Below are 19,273 nucleotides of genomic sequence, written 5' to 3'. Positions count from 1 at the left end.
AGCATGGATGTGTAAGGGGGGTGGGGGTTGTAGCATGGCATATGGAGGCTGTAATCCCACTGCTATCATCCCCAGGTTCCAGCATGTACTGGCTGCCTTGGCTTGATAGGAGTGTGATTGCTGTTAGCAGTTTGATATATATATATATATCAAACTGCTAACAGCAATCACACTCCTATCAAGCCAAGGCAGCCAGTACATGCTGGGTTAAAAGGCATATCATGGGGCTGAGTGGCATATAGGGGGTTAAAATGCATTTCTGGACCTCCAGAAATGCATTTTAACCCCCTATATGCCTATATACCTCCAGAAATGCTTTATACCCCCCTATATGCCACTCAGCCCCATGATATGCCTTTTAACCCCCTATATGCCAGAGTGGCATACAGGGGTATAAGGCATATCATGGGGCAGAGTGGCAAATAGGGGGGTATAAAGCATTTCTGGGGGCAGAGTGGCATAACTGGGGGGGGCAGGTTGGCAAATAAAAGGAAATTTAAAAAATATATTTTTCTCAATCATAGCTTTTATTAAACATGAAAATAATTTACATTAATTAATATTTACTGGTAAAACTTTTTCCCTATAGGGTAGTCTTATATTCAGGCTTTTTGTTTTTTTCCTAAATTAATATTTTGATTTTGGGGGGTCGTCTTATAATCGGGGTCGTCTTATAATCGAGCAAATACGGTATCTCATAGAACAATATTTAAGTTTTGAACAATTTACTGTTTTGTGGGGTAACAAATATTTATTACCGTATTGGCTCGGATATAGGCCGCACCCTAAAATTTTGGTGCTTTTTTTAAAAAAAATAGTTTTTTTAATAGATATGCTGCCACTCTGTCCCCCCCCTCCTGAGATATGCTGCCACACTGCCCCCCCCCCGAGATATGCTGCCACTGTCCCCCCCCCTCCGAGATATGCTGCCACTGCCCCCCCCCCCCGACTTACCAGAGCAGACTCCCGGGTGTCTTGCGGGGGTCATCTATGCAATACACGTATTGCGTAGATGTCCCCCGCCTGCCTCGCAAGACACTAAGTCTTGGGGGCAGAGTTAAAACGCATCGTGCGGACGTTCACCGGCAGCGGCGATGTGTGTAAACAACCTCCGCTGCCGGCGTGTCTGCACGATGTGCTTTAACAATCTCCCTTGCCGGGACTCCCCCCGTGCAGACGTGCCGACAGCGGAGGCTGTTTACCCGCATCGCTGCTGCCGGTGAACGTCCGCACGATGCGCTTAGACAATCTCCCGTGCCGGCACAAACCCCCCCCCCCCGTGGGAAGTGCTGGCAGGGGAGGCTGTCTCAGTGTATCAGAGAGTAGGATGCAGGTCCCCTGCACCGATGCGGGGGATCTGTATCCTAACCCCGCTGCCTGCCCGGCGCCCGGGACTAGTCCCCGAATATAGGCCGCACCCCCACTACTATTTGTAGAAAGCACTTAATCTTCTTCTTATTGGCCAACGCTTTTTATTCTTAAAGAGACGGTCACTCCATATGTTACATGCAGCTTAGCGCACATGAGAGCTGTGTTTTGTGGTGTCTGTTTTGCAAATACATGAGAGGATTCTGTAGAACCGCCCCCCATGTGCATTTGCCCCAGCCCCCGGGTAATTGCATGCGATGCGCTCACCTCCAGTAATCACCAGAAGCTGCAGGCAGTGGGTCTATTCCTCCCCACGTGCGCATTCGGGGCAAGCGTTTCTATTGATTTCGCCAGGAGCGCTTTCCTGCCTCATCCATTGCCTGACCATGGAGGAGGAGGGCAGTGGCAGCACCAGGGCTGCAGCATATACATCAGGTAATTGACCCCCCCTTCTTTAGAGGGGGTGTCAAGGACGTTACGCTCCCTTTAAGTCTTTTAATACTTTTTGGAGTGCGTAGGTTGATTGTGTGTCAGATATGTACCAAAATCTGAGAATTTCAAAGCCATGGCAGTGTTTTTGTTTTATTTTTTTACTTCTCAGCAGCCGGTAGATATGGATTGTTAGGGAGAATCGGATAATTAATCCATTCATGGAATGTTTTTGTTTGTTTTTTAGGTTGCATGTTTTTCCTCTGCACGCGAGCATCACTCTGGATGAGCAGAATGCGGTGTTCATGAGTCCGGTGTTAGGATATAGAAAGGTACATACAGATTGTTACCATTATATATAGATATTGATCGGAAGTCCACAAATAAACAGGTTCTATAAATGAAGGTGAGATGGAACATTTAGCCTTAAAGATTTTTTTTCATTTATTACGCTCGGCCAGCTCGTCCCACGAGGAAAGATTGCTGGGGTTGGTCCTTCACTACGTAACGTGAAGTCATGAGAGAACACGTTTAAACCTTCTGCTTCCTTTACTCGTATCATTATATTATCTCCCATCACTCCTGGGTTCCAATGGCCCTTTATCACTCCCATCACTCCTGGGTTCCAATGGCCCTTTATCACTCCCATCACTCCTGGGTTCCAATGGCCCTTTATCACTCCCATCACTCCTGGGTTCCAATGGCCCTTTTTATCACTCCCATCACTCCTGGGTTCCAATGGCCCTTTATCACTCTCATCACTCCTGGGTTCCAATGGCCCTTTATCACTCCCATCACTCCTGGGTTCCAATGGCCCTTTATCACTCCCATTACTCCTGGGTTCCAATGGCCCTTTATCACTCCCATCACTCCTGGGTTCCAATGGCCCTTTATCACTCCCATCACTCCTGGGTTCCAATGGCCCTTTATCACTCTCATCACTCCTGGGTTCCAATGGCCCTTTATCACTCCCATCACTCCTGGGTTCCAATGGCCCTTTATTACTCCCATCACTCCTGGGTTCCAATGGCCCTCTATCACTCCCATCACGCCTGTGTTCCAATGGCCCTTTTATCACTCCCATCACTCCTGGGTTCCAATGGCCCTTTATCACTCTCATCACTCCTGGGTTCCAATGGCCCTTTATCACTCCCATCACTCCTGGGTTCCAATGGCCCTTTATCACTCTCATCACTCCTGGGTTCCAATGGCCCTTTATCACTCCCATCACTCCTGTGTTCCAATGGCCCTTTATCACTCCCATCACTCCTGGGTTCCAATGGCCCTTTATTACTCCCATCACTCTTGTGTTCCAATGGCCCTCTATCACTCCCATCACTCCTGGGTTCCAATGGCACGTTGTGTTTGCTGATCCCCTTTTGCGATTATGTTACAGCTAGTAATGTCTTCCATGGAACCAGCTGAGTGACCCCAAACTTTTGAAGCGTAGGGCATGTCTAGATTATTACAATAAGGCGTATGGTGGGATGAGGGCCGTAGTAAATGTTCTTTAGATGTGACATTTGCGTTTAAGCTTTAAGGTCCACCAGCAGACATTTAAATTGGAAATGAAATCACGTCGTCAGTAGGAGGCGGAGCCTCATGAAAGTTTTACGAACCTTGGAAATAACGAAACATTTTTAATTCCCATATTTTTTTTCTTGACGTTTCCTCCTCCTGAATAATTCTTTGTTTCCGTACAGATCATTCTGTCGACAAACATTGCTGAAAGCTCCATAACCGTTCCGGATGTGAAATATGGTAGAATTCTTTTATTTATTTTTTTTGGGGGGGGGGTGTGGAATAATTAGAAATAATTCATAATTATCTCATTCTTTGAGTTTTGCTCAGTATACCATGTAGAGGGAGGTTTGGATTCTTGGGGTAAATATGTGTGTTTTCGGTATTGCTTACACGCAGTATTGCTTTTTTTTGCCCTTAACAGCTCAAAATACCCTTCTAGCCGTCCGTTTCTATTCTCGGACAGGCATGACATTTTGCGGCAGGCACGTCTGTCCGTTAAAATCCGAGCTACAGTTGGTTACAGTTATAGGTTGCTTATTCTTAAGTAATAATAATATATTTTTATTTGATTTTAAGGATTGCTTTTAAGATAAGTTTTTTTGTTATTTTTTTAAATTTTTTTCAGTTTTCCTCCTCATTTGCTGTAAAAGCTTACAGTCGTCCAATGTTCCGGAATCCCGTTAAATGTATCCCCGGTTTACAAAACCATACAAATACGGACGAAACGCTGTACAGCGGCGTTATAACGCATTATATACCGACCCGTCTTTGCGTTTTTACTTCTAGTCATTGACTTCTGCTTGACGAAAACCCTTTGTTGCGATGAAGAGACGAACTACCAGAGTTTAAGGCTCAGCTGGGCTTCGAAGACCAACTGCGATCAGAGAAAAGGTATCGATTGACTAAGTACATCTTAAGTCGCCTGGGCCGGATTTTTGTTGGATAAATGTATACAGATTTCCAACGATGGAATCAAACTGATGTAAAAGTGTATTTTCTCTTAATGTAGGACGCGCCGGCCGGGTTTCCAAAGGCTATTGTTACCGACTGGTATTAAGAGACTTCTGGAAGCACGTCATACCGGAAGATGTTATTCCCGAAATGCTGGTGAATATAAACTGCAAAAAGACGGCCGAATCTCAGCCGACACTAAAAGGGCAGGGAACGACAAAACTTGAGATCGGTCCGAATTGTTTTTTGGTCCGTTTAGTCTTAATTCTTGAAATATTGAGAAAGAAAATGTGATGCATGATCTGTTAACGCGGCGACCCGAGAGATGTGGAATGGTTACTATGGTGTGTAGATCTGACAGTGTACTTTATGGGGGTTTCCCTCTTGAAAGAGAATACATTTAGGTGATAAATAGCCTGATGATTTCCCAGCCCAATTGACTTTATTATTATTATTATTTTTTTTATTTTTTTCTGCACTTCTGTCATTTTGTGTTGCTGGTTCGATTCATCAGAACCTCATAAAATGATTGTTTGGGGGTCCCGTTAATTGCATTGCGTTTTGGGGTCCCGTTAATTGCATTGCATTTTGGGGTCCGGTTAATTGCATTGCGTTTGGGGTCCCGTTAATTGCATTGCGTTTGGGGTCCCGTTAATTGCATTGCGTTTGGGGTCCCGTTAATTGCATTGCGTTTGGGGTCCCGTTAATTGCATTGTGTTTTGGGGTCCCGTTAATTGCATTGCGTTTGGGGGCCAGTTAATTGCGTTGCGTTTGGGGGCCAGTTAATTGCGTTGCGTTTGGGGTCCCGTTAATTGCGTTGCGTTTGGGGTCCCGTTAATTGCGTTGCGTTTGGGGTCCCGTTAATTGCATTGCATTTTGGGGTCCCGTTAATTGCGTTGCGTTTTGGGGTCCCGTTAATTGCATTGCATTTTGGGGTCCCGTTAATTGCATTGCGTTTTGGGGTCCCGTTAATTGCATTGCGTTTTGGGGTCCCGTTAATTGCATTGCGTTTTGGGGTCCCGTTAATTGCATTGCGTTTGGGGTCCCGTTAATTGCATTGCGTTTGGGGTCCCGTTAATTGCATTGCGTTTGGGGTCCCGTTAATTGCATTGCGTTTGGGGTCCCGTTAATTGCATTGCGTTTGGGGTCCCGTTAATTGCATTGCGTTTGGGGTCCCGTTAATTGCATTGCGTTTTGGGGGCCCGTTAATTGCATTGCGTTTTGGGGGCCCGTTAATTGCATTGCGTTTTGGGGTCCCTTTAATTGCATTGCGTTTTGGGGTCCCGTTAATTGCATTGCGTTTTGGGGTCCCGTTAATTGCATTGCGTTTTGGGGTCCCGTTAATTGCATTGCGTTTGGGGTCCCGTTAATTGCATTGCGTTTGGGGTCCCGTTAATTGCATTGCGTTTGGGGTCCCGTTAATTGCATTGCATTTTGGGGTCCCGTTAATTGCATTGCGTTTGGGGTCCCGTTAATTGCATTGCGTTTTGGGGTCCCGTTAATTGCATTGCGTTTTGGGGTCCCGTTAATTGCATTGCGTTTTGGGGTCCCGTTAATTGCATTGCGTTTGGGGTCCCGTTAATTGCATTGCGTTTGGGGGCCCGTTAATTGCATTGCATTTTGGGGTCCTGTTAATTGCATTGCGTTTGGGGTCCCGTTAATGTGGGGGCATATAAGGAGCCAGACACTGACGTTCGATTATATATAGATCTTATGGGTCGGGCTGCTTTGAAGGACCCGGCCATTCGCGTGACCCGATTTTTAATTTTTTTGTACATAACGTCTGTTTTGTACGTCTTTCTCTCTCTCTGCACCGGAACATCTAGGTTGATGCAGCCCGAAGTTTTTACGAACGTTAATGTTAGCGACGTTAAGATGCCTCGGGATGAATGCTGACGCGTCTCCCGCCTGTTACGCCGGTTACTTACCCTCTTCTGTTTTCTCTGGCCCTTCAGCGAAGCCCCTTGGGAAGTACGATTTTGAAGGTGAAGCTCCTTGACATGGGAGAGCCGAGAGCGCTGCTCGCCACAGCCCTATCCCCTCCTAGCATTTCCGACATCGAGCGCACGATACTTTTGCTTAAGGAGGTAACGGGTTCTGGGTTCCGGGTTCCGGGTGGGTGCGGGCCTCCGCGTTTAGACGTCGTCGCGTATCCGCTTTATTTTCTGCGGCTACTGTGTATGTGAATTGGGTTCCGAGCTCATGAAGTTTACTTTTGGCGCTGGGCGGATATCCAGCCGTCAGACGGCATCGAGGCGTTTAAAGTGCATCTACCGTGAAGACCTAACCTGGAGAAGTTTATAGAGCGTAAAATGTCTTTTATACATCTGCTCGCCAACTGGCTCGACGTATGGATGCAAACATATGAAACATACGTTATCGGTCTGTATTGACGTGTCCGCAGTGTCATGTTAGTAATGGTATTCTTTGTACCCGCGTAGGTCGGGGCGCTGGCGGTAAATGCCACCGGGGATAAAGAAAATCCCTACGACGGGGAACTCACGTTTCTGGGCCGAGTTCTCGCCCAGTTGCCCGTTCAGTTGCAGCTGGGGAAGCTCATCGTTCTCGGCCACGTGTTCGGATGCCTGGACGAATGCCTTATTATAGGTGGGCGCTTTATTCAAGTAAAAAGGGGCTTTCGTTTAGAGCGCGGTTCCTCGAGAGTCCTAAACGTTACTTTTTCCCCCCTCTGTCCAGCCGCGGCTCTCTCGCTGAAGAACTTTTTTGCGATGCCGTTCCGGCAGTACCTTGACGGTTACAGGTAAATCCTTTTGTCTTGAAGTTTCTTCCCCCAAAAAAGATGCCGTCCTGCGGCGATTGGCATGCGCAGCTCGCGTTTCTAACCTTCTGTGTTGTTTGTAGGAATAAGCTGCGTTTCTCTGCCAGCAGTCAGAGCGATTGCATTGCACTTGTGGACGCGTTCAAGGTAACGTTCGTTCTCCTCCGCGTTGCTCCGCGTTCCGTATCCATACATGAACCGTTTAAATGTACGTCTTCTGCTATTCCGGGGAGGGGGGGGATTTCATGTTTTTATAATAATATATATATATTTTTTGTCTTGTCTTTAGTTATGGCAGGCATGCAAGGAACGAGGAGAGCTGAGACTCCCGAAGGTTTGTAAATCTCCCAGTGCCTACCTTGGACAGGGTAGTTTTCCATACGCTAAATGACTTTGTGTCACGTCGCTTAAAACGAAGCCAGCAGGCGATGAAGGAAGGTGCATTTCTTATTGTGCGTTTCAGGGTTTACGTTGTTTTGGGTTTAATGGTTGAATTTTTGGTCATTTTTTTTCCTGCTAGTGTTTTGTAATAATCAAAATATTGAGTTTTTGATGGAACATTTTTAATTTAACATTTTGATGTATTATCATATAGTATTTTATTCTGTATTTATTATTATTATTATGATTATATACAGTTGCATATTAAATATGCCGTAGACGTATGAAGGTATTCGCCCCTTATGTATGTGTGTTTACTGTGTATGGATTTAATCTTTTTTTTATTTTTTTACCCAGGACGAATTGGAATGGGGGAAATCGAACTATTTGCAAATCAAAAGAATGAGGGAGGTGAGAAAGAAGTATACTGGCCATATATTATCTGTAATGACCTCATAAGGCCTAATGTTCGAAAGAAAAGAAAAAAAAAAAAAAGTCGAACCAAACTTTAGCTCCAAGTTGATTTTTCTCCTAGTAGAAAAGAAAATGTGGTCCAAATGGAGGGTAAACCTACAAACACCATCTCCTTCCATATCTCACCACAAAGCCGCCATATTATCGTCCCTTATGATGGCGCTCGGTCCCGTCTTCTCGCCGCAGGTGTCCGCTTTGTACGAGGAACTGAAACAGAGGATCGCCCGTTTCAACATGCACGTGACCCCGAGGCCAGCCATGGACCCGCAGTACAGCTACAAGCAACGCTTTATCCTCCAGGTACCCCATTTACCTGTCTGTCCGGCCCTTTCCTGGCTCACGTCCCGCGTCCTCCTCTTAGGTGGACCAACCTTTTTTGCATCGCCTGTCCTGTAAACTCACACTTATTTTGTTTTAGGTTGTCATGGCTGGTGCGTTTTACCCCAATTATTTCACGTTTGTTCCAGCGGACGAAGAGTCCGCGGTCAGACAGCTGAACGGCAAAGACCCCAAAACCACAGTCATGGTACGCACCCCATCGCTGCGCCGATTCCGGCTATACGCAAGTAATACTTTCTCATATTCCTCTTGGCTTCATAGCTGATAGAGCCAGATCCACTTTCCTCCGCACAAAAGTCCACGGCGGATCCACAAATACCTGGGAATTGTAGTTGGAAAGATTGTCGGCTGTCTTATTTTTCAGTGATTCTGTACTTACTAAATTAACATCGTTTTCTTTTTTTTTTCTTCTATAAACTCATCATTTCCAGCTAAATAACGTCCCGCATTACGGATTCCTCTACCACAAGCAGATCCAGTCCCTTTTCAGGCAGTGCGGTCAGGTGAAGTCAGTATTATTCGATGGCTCCAAGTAAGAACGTCTTCTACTTGTACTTGTAGATAATAAATGTTTTTGTTTTTTTTTTAAATCAGGGTCATTTGTATATCTTCTGCTATCGTATTTATTGCTTGCTGATTGTGTTCATATAATTTCCGGCCGTCCTGACCGATCTGATTTTTAGTAGGTATAGTAAATGTAGGGACCTACCAATTATAATTAATATATAAATATAAATAATTTTTTTTTTTTTTTTTTTTTTTAACTAATTATTTACCTTTTCTCTCGACAGAGCTTTTGTGGAGTTCTCGCGCAATCCCACCGAGAGGTTTAAGACCCTGCCGGCTGTGTACTTGGCCCTTAAAATGTCTCAGCTAAAAGTTCCACTAGCACTCAATGTCCATTCTACGGGAGCCATCGAGGAGAGGAGTGAGAGATCTGTCACTATGTTAAAGCAAACACGGTATTATGTCCGCACTCGCATATAAAGTTTAAAATGAGATCTGTATCCTGTGTTAATGGTGCTGCGCAGAAGTAGTACGTACGGTGGGGGAAGAACCAGCGGCGTAAGATCAGATGTTGTTTATTTGTGCTCACGGCTTCTCCGTGTCGGGGGCTTCTTTCCTCTCTGTCGCAGGGTGAACGTGGACTTCCACAAGCAGACGGCAGAACCAGTGCACATGTCTCAGATCATCACCGAGCAGGCAGAGATTATGAAAGGCCTCGTTTTATCCATTAACGTCGCCGAGGTACGCTCTAAAAACTAACATTTCCTTATTAGAGTCCTCTCCGTGTGACCGTGAAATAGCGCATCTTCAAACGACATGCCCGGTACTCGTACGGCGAACTTTGGCGACACCGGTCAAACGTTGGGCCGACGTAGAAAAAGAGATGAAAGGTTGCCAAACGAGCGTTCCGGACCTCGCTGGTCTCTTCTTCAGATGGAGTGACAAACGCGGTGTTCTATATGCATCTTCTTCTTATTAGGTGACCGATTGGTCATCATCAATCCCAAACCCTGCAGTATTTTGGGCTTTTAAGAGACATTGCTGCCTTTGGTAATGTAAATAAAGATAATAATAATGGTGAGCACTGAAATAACAGCGGCAGCCCTGGTATAAGGAAGCATCGCTGTGTACCGTATTCTATGAAACCTTCATGTTTGTTTAGGGAATGTATTCCATACGCGTTATTTATCTCTGTAGCGGGACCCATGAATGCATACGATTCGGTTTCTGTAATGTGTCCGCCCGGAGAAGTTAATAATAATGAAATAAATGCGAGTATCGAGCACCCCGTGGGCAGGAGGGTGACCGGCAGCACTGTTCTTGGACAGTAGACTCGTTCTTTCAGAAGGTGTCCCTTTGGAAGCCTCGGCGACGTGGATATAACCCCGAGGCGCAGCATTTCTCGCCGTATCCTTTTCATTTTTTATAGGTGGTGGAAGTTGGCCATTTCTGGGGTTTCAGGATTGACGAGCGAAACACCCATGTCCTGGAAAAGCTTGTCACGGAAATCAATCGCAGTGCGCTGAGCCCTCTTTCAGGAAGGCCGCATCCAGACCTCGTCTGCTTGGCTCCATTTACGGACATGGAGATCCCCGCGTACTACCGAGCCCGAGTATTGTACATTTCCGGAAACTCTGCAGCGGTAGGGTTTTTTTTTATCGCTCCGCATCTTTTCAATGTGTTTCTTCACATTATTGTGCGTGAAAAATAGCATATTTTACCAATTGATCGTTAGAAAATCTTTTGCCCGACGACAGCCCTCGCTTTCCATAACACCAGCTGCGACCCCAAACTTTTGAACGGGAGCGTCAGTAAACCCAAGCACTCCGGACGATATGATGGAAGCGCGCTTCTGAAGACGCAGGGTGACGCCAATGGCAGCGACCTCGGTATACTGACTCTGTACTTAATTACCATGATTATGACTTTTTTTTTTTCTTCTGCCGTAGGTTTTTTTTGTCGATTACGGCAACCAATCGAAAGTGGAACTGGGCCTTTTAAGAGAAATGCCAAGTCACCTTCCGGACATACCCTTTCAGGTAGGAAATCTTTGAACGCTGGGTCTGTGTAGGGCACTTCTGTGCTTTCAGTTAAAATTGTGTTCTTTGACCAATTTCCTTTTTTTAAAAAAATTTTACAGTCATGTGACGTAAAGTAAGAAAGGAAAAGGTCTGGCTGCGGTTTTCTCTATTGGTGTGAATTACCGTATTTGCTCGATTATAAGACGACCCCCCCAAAATCTGAATATTAATTTATGAAAAAAAGAAAAAGCCTGAATATAAGACGACCCTGTAGGAAAAAAGTTTTACCAGTAAATGTTAATTCATGTAAACTATGTGAACAATTGTTTGTTAATAAAAGCTATGATTGAGAAAAATATTTTGTTTTTATTTCCTTTTTTTTTTTTTTCAACCTGCCCCCCCAGTTATGCACATCTGCCCCCAGGCTTGCCACTCTGCCCCAGAAATACCTTATACCCCATATATGCCACTGTGCCCCACGATATGCCTTTTAACCCTCTAAATGCCACTGTGCCCCATGATATGCCTTTTGACCCCCTATGTGCCACTTTGGCATTTAGTGGGTTAAAAGGCATATTATGGGGCAGAGTGGCATATAGGGAGGTAAAAGGCATTTCAGGAGGCAGAGTGGCATTAAAGGGGTTAAAAGGCATTTCACAGAGCACTCTGCCTCCAGAAATGCCTTACACCCCCCATTTAACACTCCCCCTCCCTCCTCCAAACTTACCGGTGCTTGGGGGGGCGCGCGCATAACACAGGAGGATCCAGGTCTCCTGCATCTGAGCCCCCGGTGCTTAGTCCGGGCAGCATGTAGAGCTCCACACGAATCGCATAGAGCTCTACACGCTGCCCAGACTAAGCACCGGGGACTCAGAAGCACCGGTAATTTGGGGGCTTAACACAGGAGGATCCTGGTCCCCTGCATCGCTGCGGCGGATCTGGATCTTAGTCTCATAATCAGACCTATTTGAGGTCTGATTGTAAGACGACCCTGATTATAAGACGAGGGGTATTTTTCAGAGCATTTGCTCTGGAAAAAACCTTGTCTTATAATCGAGCAAATACGGTATATTAAATGGGAAATCTAAGAAAAGTAATGCCCCTAATGGGGTTCCTGGGCAGACTGAAGGCGATGATCTGCTATAAAGTATTCCTTGTGGAGGCATCCATGTTTAATTCTTCATTTTTGTCCTGGGTATTTAACCCCTTCCTGACAAAGCCCGTACATGTATGGGCTCGCAATGCATTGTTTATAACGTGTTTAAGGACAACCCGTTGTCCTTAAGGGGTTAATATTTGTATTATGGGAAAATAGGTCACTGTTCCAATAGTTTCAGTGGGAATCATAGGTGTAGATCAGCTTACATCAGAGACGGCGCGGGGATATGACATCATATCCCAGCGCTGCGCAGGGCCATTATTATACCCGGACGCCGACCATGAGGAGGCAGCCAATTGGGGTCCTGCCCTAGGTCGTTAGTAAAATAGTAACGCGACAATGCGCTAAACCTGGTAGAAAACTGTACAATAACTGCATTATATTGCCTGAAATCCAAACGATGTTCGTTAATTTTGCCGTACGGCCGATTTGCTTTCCAGGCCCTGGAATTCAAGATCTGTAAGATGCGTCCGTCTGCCAAGTCCATGATACGCGGCGAGCGGTGGAGCCGGGAGGCCAGCGAGAGATTCGACTCCTTAGTGAATGGCTGCGCCCTCATGGTGAAGGTTTTTTCCATCGTTCACAGCGTCGTGCACGTCGACGTATACAGACACTTCGGAAACCTGGAAGAAGTCAGCATTCGGGACTTGCTGATCGCCGACGGTTACGCCGAGCCCGCCGAGGAGTCGCATGAATCAAAAGTATGCGTTTCTTCTCATCCTTATTATAATATCTCAATTTAATAAAAATGCATGCTTTTAATTAGGCGTAATTTATATTGGAATCAATAAACTAGCTGCTAACAAAACGTTAATATGTTCTATCGCGACGTTGAGATTGGGTGCCGTTTCAGAGTTCAGTAAAACATCCACTTTTTGAAATTGTGCATTCGTGTCCGTAAGAATTTGACAGACTGGCGACAGCAAAGCGGAAGGAAAATTCCCGTGGCATTGCTAAATTTACCCACGTTTTCTTCTGACATCTGTTGTCTATTCAGATCGTTAAAGGACATATCAGCTCTGATAAATAATCTTTGTAAATGTTTGCAATCTTCATGCGACCTAAGAGACACTGTCAAGAAAAGTATGTCATTTTATTTAAGTTTTTAAGCACTCATTTTTGTGAAGTAGTTTTTAAATCCTTTAAATTCTTCATTTATATATTTATATATATTTATATTTTTATATTATATATTTATATATATATTTTTATATTATATTTATATTTATATATATTTATATTTTTATATTATATATTTATATATATATTTTTATATTATATTTTTATTTATTTATATTTTTATTTTATATTTATATATATTTTTATATTATATATTTATATATATTTATTTATATTTTTATATTATATATTTATTTATAGTTTTATATTTATATATATTTATATTTTTATATTATATATTTATTTATATTTTTATTTTATATTTATATATATTTTTATATTATATTTTTATATATATTTATATTTTTATATTATATATTTATATATATTTATTTATATTTTTATATTATATATTTATTTATAGTTTTATATTTATATATATTTATATTTTTATATTATATATTTATATATATATATATATATATATATATATATATATATATATATTTATATTTTTATATTTATTTTATTATTATTATTGGGGGGGGGGGCCTGTATAAAAGCGCCAGTCATACAAACCATTATAACTCACAGCTATTTCTGCTCGCAGTTATCACAGTTACACATATTTTGTGTGTATTTTTGTTTGTTTTGTTTGCTTTTTACTCCCCGGTTTCCCCGTCTAGTGTAAGTTGGGATCCCCAAAGCTAACGCCGTCTTGTCCTGGCATTTACGTCTCGCTAATCGTAACGCAGATCCCCGGAAGTTAAAGCGGACTCTCTGTTTCAGCAAAGTAACGAGTTACTGAAGGAAATGTATCGCGTGCCGTCGGACTGTAGGATGCCGCCCGCTCGCGGCTTCGAGAAGACGGAAGAGAAATATTTGATCAACGCGTTGCTGGAAAGCTGCGCGAGAAATTCATTTGGAAATCCGAGGAAAAGGGTAAAGTACCCTGTACTGAAAATATTGATACCTTCCCAAAAAGACGCTGATCGGGGTCTCGCTTGTCCATCCCAATGAGTTTGCAGGAACTCTTCTGCTCCTTAGTGGGATTTCGTCGGGAAGCCGTATTGATCGGGGGCCACTTCTGGCCGGTCTTAAAGAGGCGGGCCCAGCACCACCATACGGCAGACAGCCGTTCCAGATCTGGAATAATAAATCACTTTATGTTCAGAGTTTTATAAATACAAATCCAGCTGAGAAAATGAAGCTTGCCGTGTGATTGATTTTTTTTTTTTTTTTTATTTTATTTTAATTTATTTTTTATACTCCCCATCACGTTGCCATTCCCGAAGCATTGCCAACTCACCCCTTATCTGCCAAATAATAATCGCGGTGTTTGAAACCGAAGAACTCTATGGGAGTTCTAAATGAACTAAATGTCAAGAATCCAAAAATGGTAGAAAAATAAGTGTCCCCCCCCCTACGAAGCGGAGAGCCCGGTCACGCCGGGAAGCATTTTCTAAGCGCCCGGAAACGTTGACGTTGGTGCAAAACGTTATTAAAAACATCTGAACCCGCTGAACCGTATAAAAATAAGTGTTTGTGCATATTGGGCGTTTTTATGCTCTATTAAGTAATGTAAAGATCTCCTAGGCAACAGATCAGTTTCGGAGACCTCAACATTTTCTGTTTTTTTTTTTCTTCGTTACGCGTCTTATCTTGATAAATAAGTGCCCCTCGGGAAACGTACGTTTTGAATCTTTTATCCCAAATCTCCGCGTGTCCCGAGTCTCCCAACATAGAGACAGTTTTTTATTTTTGTTAAGTTTTGATGACCAGGGCGCAGTAACAAACGTTACGATAATGAAGCGTTCTATACACGCCGATCTCTTTTTTTTTGTCTTTTAGGTGCTTCTCCAAGGTCCGTTTCATCCTTTTGAAGTTCGTTTTCATAGCCTGATGCGCGTCTCCCGTTTCAGGTAAAGACAGGGTTTACGTTTTTAATGTGAAAATATTCCTTTTTTTCTTGTAAAATTCAGTTCCTTCTTTAATGTCTCGGCCCAGACAACGATCATTCATTTCCCCGCCGTGAATCTTGTCGTAACCGTAATTTATAAGTGCTCAACGCTTACAAAAGATATATCCTTATAAAAGGTTTGTGCCGTGCAATGCTCCCAAGTAACGGACTCTGGAGGCGATTCTGTTGGATTTTAGAATTTATTTTCCTAGCCCCCGTTGAGTCTGATGCCTATTTATTTTTTCCCTTTCTAGATCAATCCTGATAGAGAAAGAAAGCAGTAACTCGGTGGTGGTTAATGACGCCCCAGAAGAAACCCACCAGAGAATGTTTGTGGCCGCGTCGGTGTCTGTGAACGCCTCCGGTGTGCATCAACCTACTGTTAATGAAACGCGGGCTTCACTGCCATTGCAAACAGGGGTCCGTCCCCACTCCCTTCAACACCCCCCGCGTAGAAACGTCCGTACGATGAGTCTGCGCCGACTACGTGTTAATGTTAGGAATTTAATGGGGGTTTCTGCTCTTTTGTAACAGTGTAGCCCAATGGGGTATATATATATATTTTGGGTGGTGTCCAAGGAGGCTGGCCCTCAGGCCCCTCCAGGAGCCCACGGCACCGAGGCAGGTGGTGTTAGCTGAGATAAAACATTTAATTTCATGCTTTTCGCTATGGGTTATACAGGGTTAACTAGGCAACGATTTCCCCCTTATTATTATTTCATTTATGCAGCACTTCTTACAGTCCGCACATCCAAAGGGTATAAAGGTGACGAGGGCTCGGCTTTTAAGCTTACAATCTATATTAAATGATCGATTTCTTTGCCTGATCCCGTTTCTCTTTAGACTGTACGACTTTGAATGAAGTTTGATTTGGGTTTATTTCTTCTGTTTAGGTTCTGTGATAATGTTACGGGACACGTCTCTGCTTCCTTCCATTCCCGGGCTTCCTGCTCTCATCAGCATGCTGTTTTCTCCAGTAATAGAGCTAAGGTACTCATTTATTATTATTATTATTAATTATCTTTATTATTATCTTTTATATAGTGCCAGCAATTTACACTGCATTAGCAAATTAGCACTTCTTACAATACATAGATTCAAGAGTCTAACAAAACCAGAACCGATACGTTGTGTAAAGCGGGACCCGCCTTGAGAGCTTACAATCTAGGGGGTGATCGGTGTCCGGCATCTGTAAGGTTAAACATTTTTATTGAAGTTCACAAATTAACACTTCCAGATCGAAGTATCTGTTACAGTACACAACGTGGCCGCTTCCGAATTTAACACCAAATGGAGAAAAAAAACATTATGCTGCTCGTTGTGGGAATAGATTATTTTTTTTCTATTTTTTTTTTTTTTTTTTTTTTTAACTTCTTTTCAGGGTTGATCAGGACGGAAGAAACTATACCGGCGTTCTGTGCGGTTTGGGTTGTCACTACGACAGCGGGGTTGCCATATGGCCCGAACATGACATCGAGCTGGCATTTGATGCCGCCTTCGCTATCGATGATCTGTTGAAGGCAAGCAACTAAGTCTGTGGAAAGCATTTTGTCTTCTGTTGTCCTCTACAATTTTTTTTTAGTTTATGTTATTAAATATTCATAGTTTCTCTTTACAGATCAACTTAATACGATCGGCAATCAATAAACTGGTTTCCTACCACCACGGTGATGACATTAATATGAGTCAGAGCAGGACAGAGCGGCTCCAGGGGGACGTGCGCGAGAAGCTCCTCGAGTAAGCGGTTCCCCTGCTAAACTCTTAACCCATTGTACAGCGCTACGGAATTTGATGGCGCTATATAAAACAATAATAGTAATTAACGCTAGGGCTGTTATTGTACACGGGGACCCGTTTTTATTATGGAGCCCGGCTAGTTTCAGTGTAGCCTTTCGGCCACGCGCCTTTTTGAAGGACTTCATCTCTTTTACCCCTTCCGCACTTTAGATGGAGATATTATTACATTGACCTTGTAGGGTAGGATGTTGGGGTACCAGGGTAGCTTTCTGGCCCCAAATGTAACCGCTCTGTTGAACATATACTTTAAAAATAAAAGAATTAATCGGTTAATGTTACGTAATATACATGGCTATGTTTTTTTTTTTATTTAATGATGGTTATGATCTATCAGCTGAGACTAACTAGACTAAAAATAAAACCCCCTAATGAATTCCCTGCACCGCGGAACATTCGGGAGCCTCGGGGCAGATTGATTAATCTATACTAATTAACAGTGTTGTGCAATCATTAAAATTAGGATTTATTGAGTAGTTTTATCTTGGTAAAATATTAAATTGGTTGTTTGTTTTTGAAGTACTGAATCTTGGTATTTTGGTACTTTTCTGCCTCTGTTTCAGCTTATTTCAGAAAGACAAGCCACGGGAAACTGTGACGGCCAAATGGCACCCAAAACAATACCAGTGGAACCAGGTAAAGTTTAACTTTCTGAAAATAGTCATCTTTCTGATTAAAGGATCAGACTGGTCCCCATAAGGGTTTTATTTTTTAAATGTATTTTGGGGGCGGGGGGTTGTATAAATGCGCGCAAGTCTATTGGTTAATACACTATTATAACTGCTAATGCTCCTGAGGTTCATTTAAGTGTTACTTTTCCCCATAGTGTTGTCTTATAGGCATTTCTTTTAATAGGATCTAACATGGGGAGGGGGGGTTCATCTTAGAATTAGAATTTCGATTCCAGACTGTATTCCATCTTGGAGTGTGTGTGTGTGGGGGGGGGGCCTATAAAAACCGCTGTCTTTTCAGTGGAGGAAAGACAATTATCCGCATTTCGTTATTCACATAAAACATGTTATTTTCTGAGGTCCTTTCCTCTAACATTTGAGGCGAAATCAGGTCGTCCGACGGGATAATATTCGGGGCACACGGATCTGGCGTGATGTTTTTTGTTTTAATCTCGCTCGCTGCCGGGAGATGCCATTATCGGCATTCATTCAATTTCATAACCTAATCCCCGTGCTTGGCTTTGGAGGATTATTAATGCCCTTGCAGTTCCTAGTAAAGTCAGGATTGATTTAAAACCCAAAAACCTGCACTTTCATAGCAACAAAATACTCAAGACTTATTGCCGGCCCAGTAATGCTTTAGAACGTGTGCAGAAGACGATTAGAAAACCATTACAGCAGCTAAAGTATCAAAATGAATTAGAGACAGATCTTTATATTGGGTCAAACTCGTGCGGATACCATGCTGGTGAGGAAAGGGACAAATTCAGGGGGGGGGCCGACCAAATCTCCTGACAAGCGGTATACTGACCACCAGTCAGCTCCAGCTTTTTCACTCTCATTCACGCTCTCTCTCTCACCATGTCTCCCTACCTTCTCCGCTGATTGCTTCCATGTCCCTGCCGCCTTTCCTACAGCCATGCAGATACAGTGAATGAGGGGGTTAATGAGTGAGAGTGAATGAGAGAGAGTGAATACGGGTGTGAATGAGAGTGTGAGAGTGAATGAGTGTGAGAGAGTGAATGAGGGTGTGAATGAGTGTGAGAGAGTGTGAATGAGAATGTGAGAGAGAGTGAATGAGGGTTTGAGAGATTGAATGAGAGTGTGAGAGAACGGATGCAGCAGGAAACAAAATTTGTTGTCCAAAAATGAAGCGAAAAATTTATCCGAATCGTTTTTTTTTTTGTTCAATGTGCACAAGTCTATTTTTTAATAAACTATTAAAACTGTGGTTAATTTATCGATAAGAACATATATATATCTTTTATTTTTCTTTAGGTCGATCCCAGATTTCTCGTCGATCAGTTCTCAGGACCGGAGGAAGAGAGAAAGTCTTCTATTTACCAGCTGCATAAACTTGTTTTGTTGAACGTTTAGAAAATAGCTTTAAACGGCAACATTTTCTTTGTCTTTAGCATTCTGTATCCGAAGATTATTTTTTTTCTTCTGCATATTCGGAAAACAAACAAACAAAAACCCTGTTTTTTTTCTTGAGAGTATTCTGCCAGGAGAAGATCCATCCTCGCACTTACACACACGTTTCACACGTTGGGAATATTCTTGGTTTCTGTTAATTGTTAAAATTTCCATTAAAAGTTTTGATGCATATTTGATTTTCCTGTTTTTTGGGCTGTAAGAATAACATCACTTTCATTACTTTGTTGACCAAAACGTTTTTTCATTTTCTGCTGGGATTTAAAGTGTTTTATCCCTATTTTTTTATGATTGTTTTAGGAAGGTTGGAATTATCTATTTAATCTCTTGGTCTAAAGCCCCCCTCCCCCAGGCTACCTGAAA

At 43.0% G+C, this 19,273-nt stretch overlaps 1 protein-coding gene across 1 annotated transcript in view; it reads left to right on the top strand.

Annotated features, from left to right (window-relative positions):
• TDRD9 (tudor domain containing 9) overlaps positions 1-18,853 on the top strand; it is a 36,052-nt gene extending 17,199 nt beyond the window's left edge. Inside the window, exons 12-37 of the mRNA XM_053475430.1 lie at positions 2,045-2,129; positions 3,501-3,558; positions 4,108-4,212; positions 4,331-4,428; positions 6,228-6,359; positions 6,714-6,879; positions 6,970-7,033; positions 7,135-7,198; positions 7,341-7,385; positions 7,790-7,843; positions 8,093-8,206; positions 8,325-8,432; positions 8,677-8,777; positions 9,037-9,207; positions 9,382-9,493; positions 10,182-10,394; positions 10,702-10,791; positions 12,373-12,633; positions 13,841-13,993; positions 14,903-14,973; positions 15,266-15,375; positions 15,905-16,001; positions 16,393-16,531; positions 16,630-16,748; positions 17,369-17,441; positions 18,755-18,853. Coding sequence (XP_053331405.1) covers positions 2,045-2,129; positions 3,501-3,558; positions 4,108-4,212; positions 4,331-4,428; positions 6,228-6,359; positions 6,714-6,879; positions 6,970-7,033; positions 7,135-7,198; positions 7,341-7,385; positions 7,790-7,843; positions 8,093-8,206; positions 8,325-8,432; positions 8,677-8,777; positions 9,037-9,207; positions 9,382-9,493; positions 10,182-10,394; positions 10,702-10,791; positions 12,373-12,633; positions 13,841-13,993; positions 14,903-14,973; positions 15,266-15,375; positions 15,905-16,001; positions 16,393-16,531; positions 16,630-16,748; positions 17,369-17,441; positions 18,755-18,853 — 2,902 coding nt within the window. The remainder of the gene's footprint in view (positions 1-2,044; positions 2,130-3,500; positions 3,559-4,107; positions 4,213-4,330; positions 4,429-6,227; positions 6,360-6,713; positions 6,880-6,969; positions 7,034-7,134; positions 7,199-7,340; positions 7,386-7,789; positions 7,844-8,092; positions 8,207-8,324; positions 8,433-8,676; positions 8,778-9,036; positions 9,208-9,381; positions 9,494-10,181; positions 10,395-10,701; positions 10,792-12,372; positions 12,634-13,840; positions 13,994-14,902; positions 14,974-15,265; positions 15,376-15,904; positions 16,002-16,392; positions 16,532-16,629; positions 16,749-17,368; positions 17,442-18,754) is intronic.
• Positions 18,854-19,273: the final 420 nt, after the last annotated feature.

The sequence above is a fragment of the Spea bombifrons genome, chromosome 9, assembly GCF_027358695.1.
Source record: "Spea bombifrons isolate aSpeBom1 chromosome 9, aSpeBom1.2.pri, whole genome shotgun sequence".
In the NCBI taxonomy this organism is placed as follows: domain Eukaryota; kingdom Metazoa; phylum Chordata; class Amphibia; order Anura; family Pelobatidae; genus Spea; species Spea bombifrons.
This window is presented reverse-complemented; position numbering and strand designations above follow the sequence as displayed.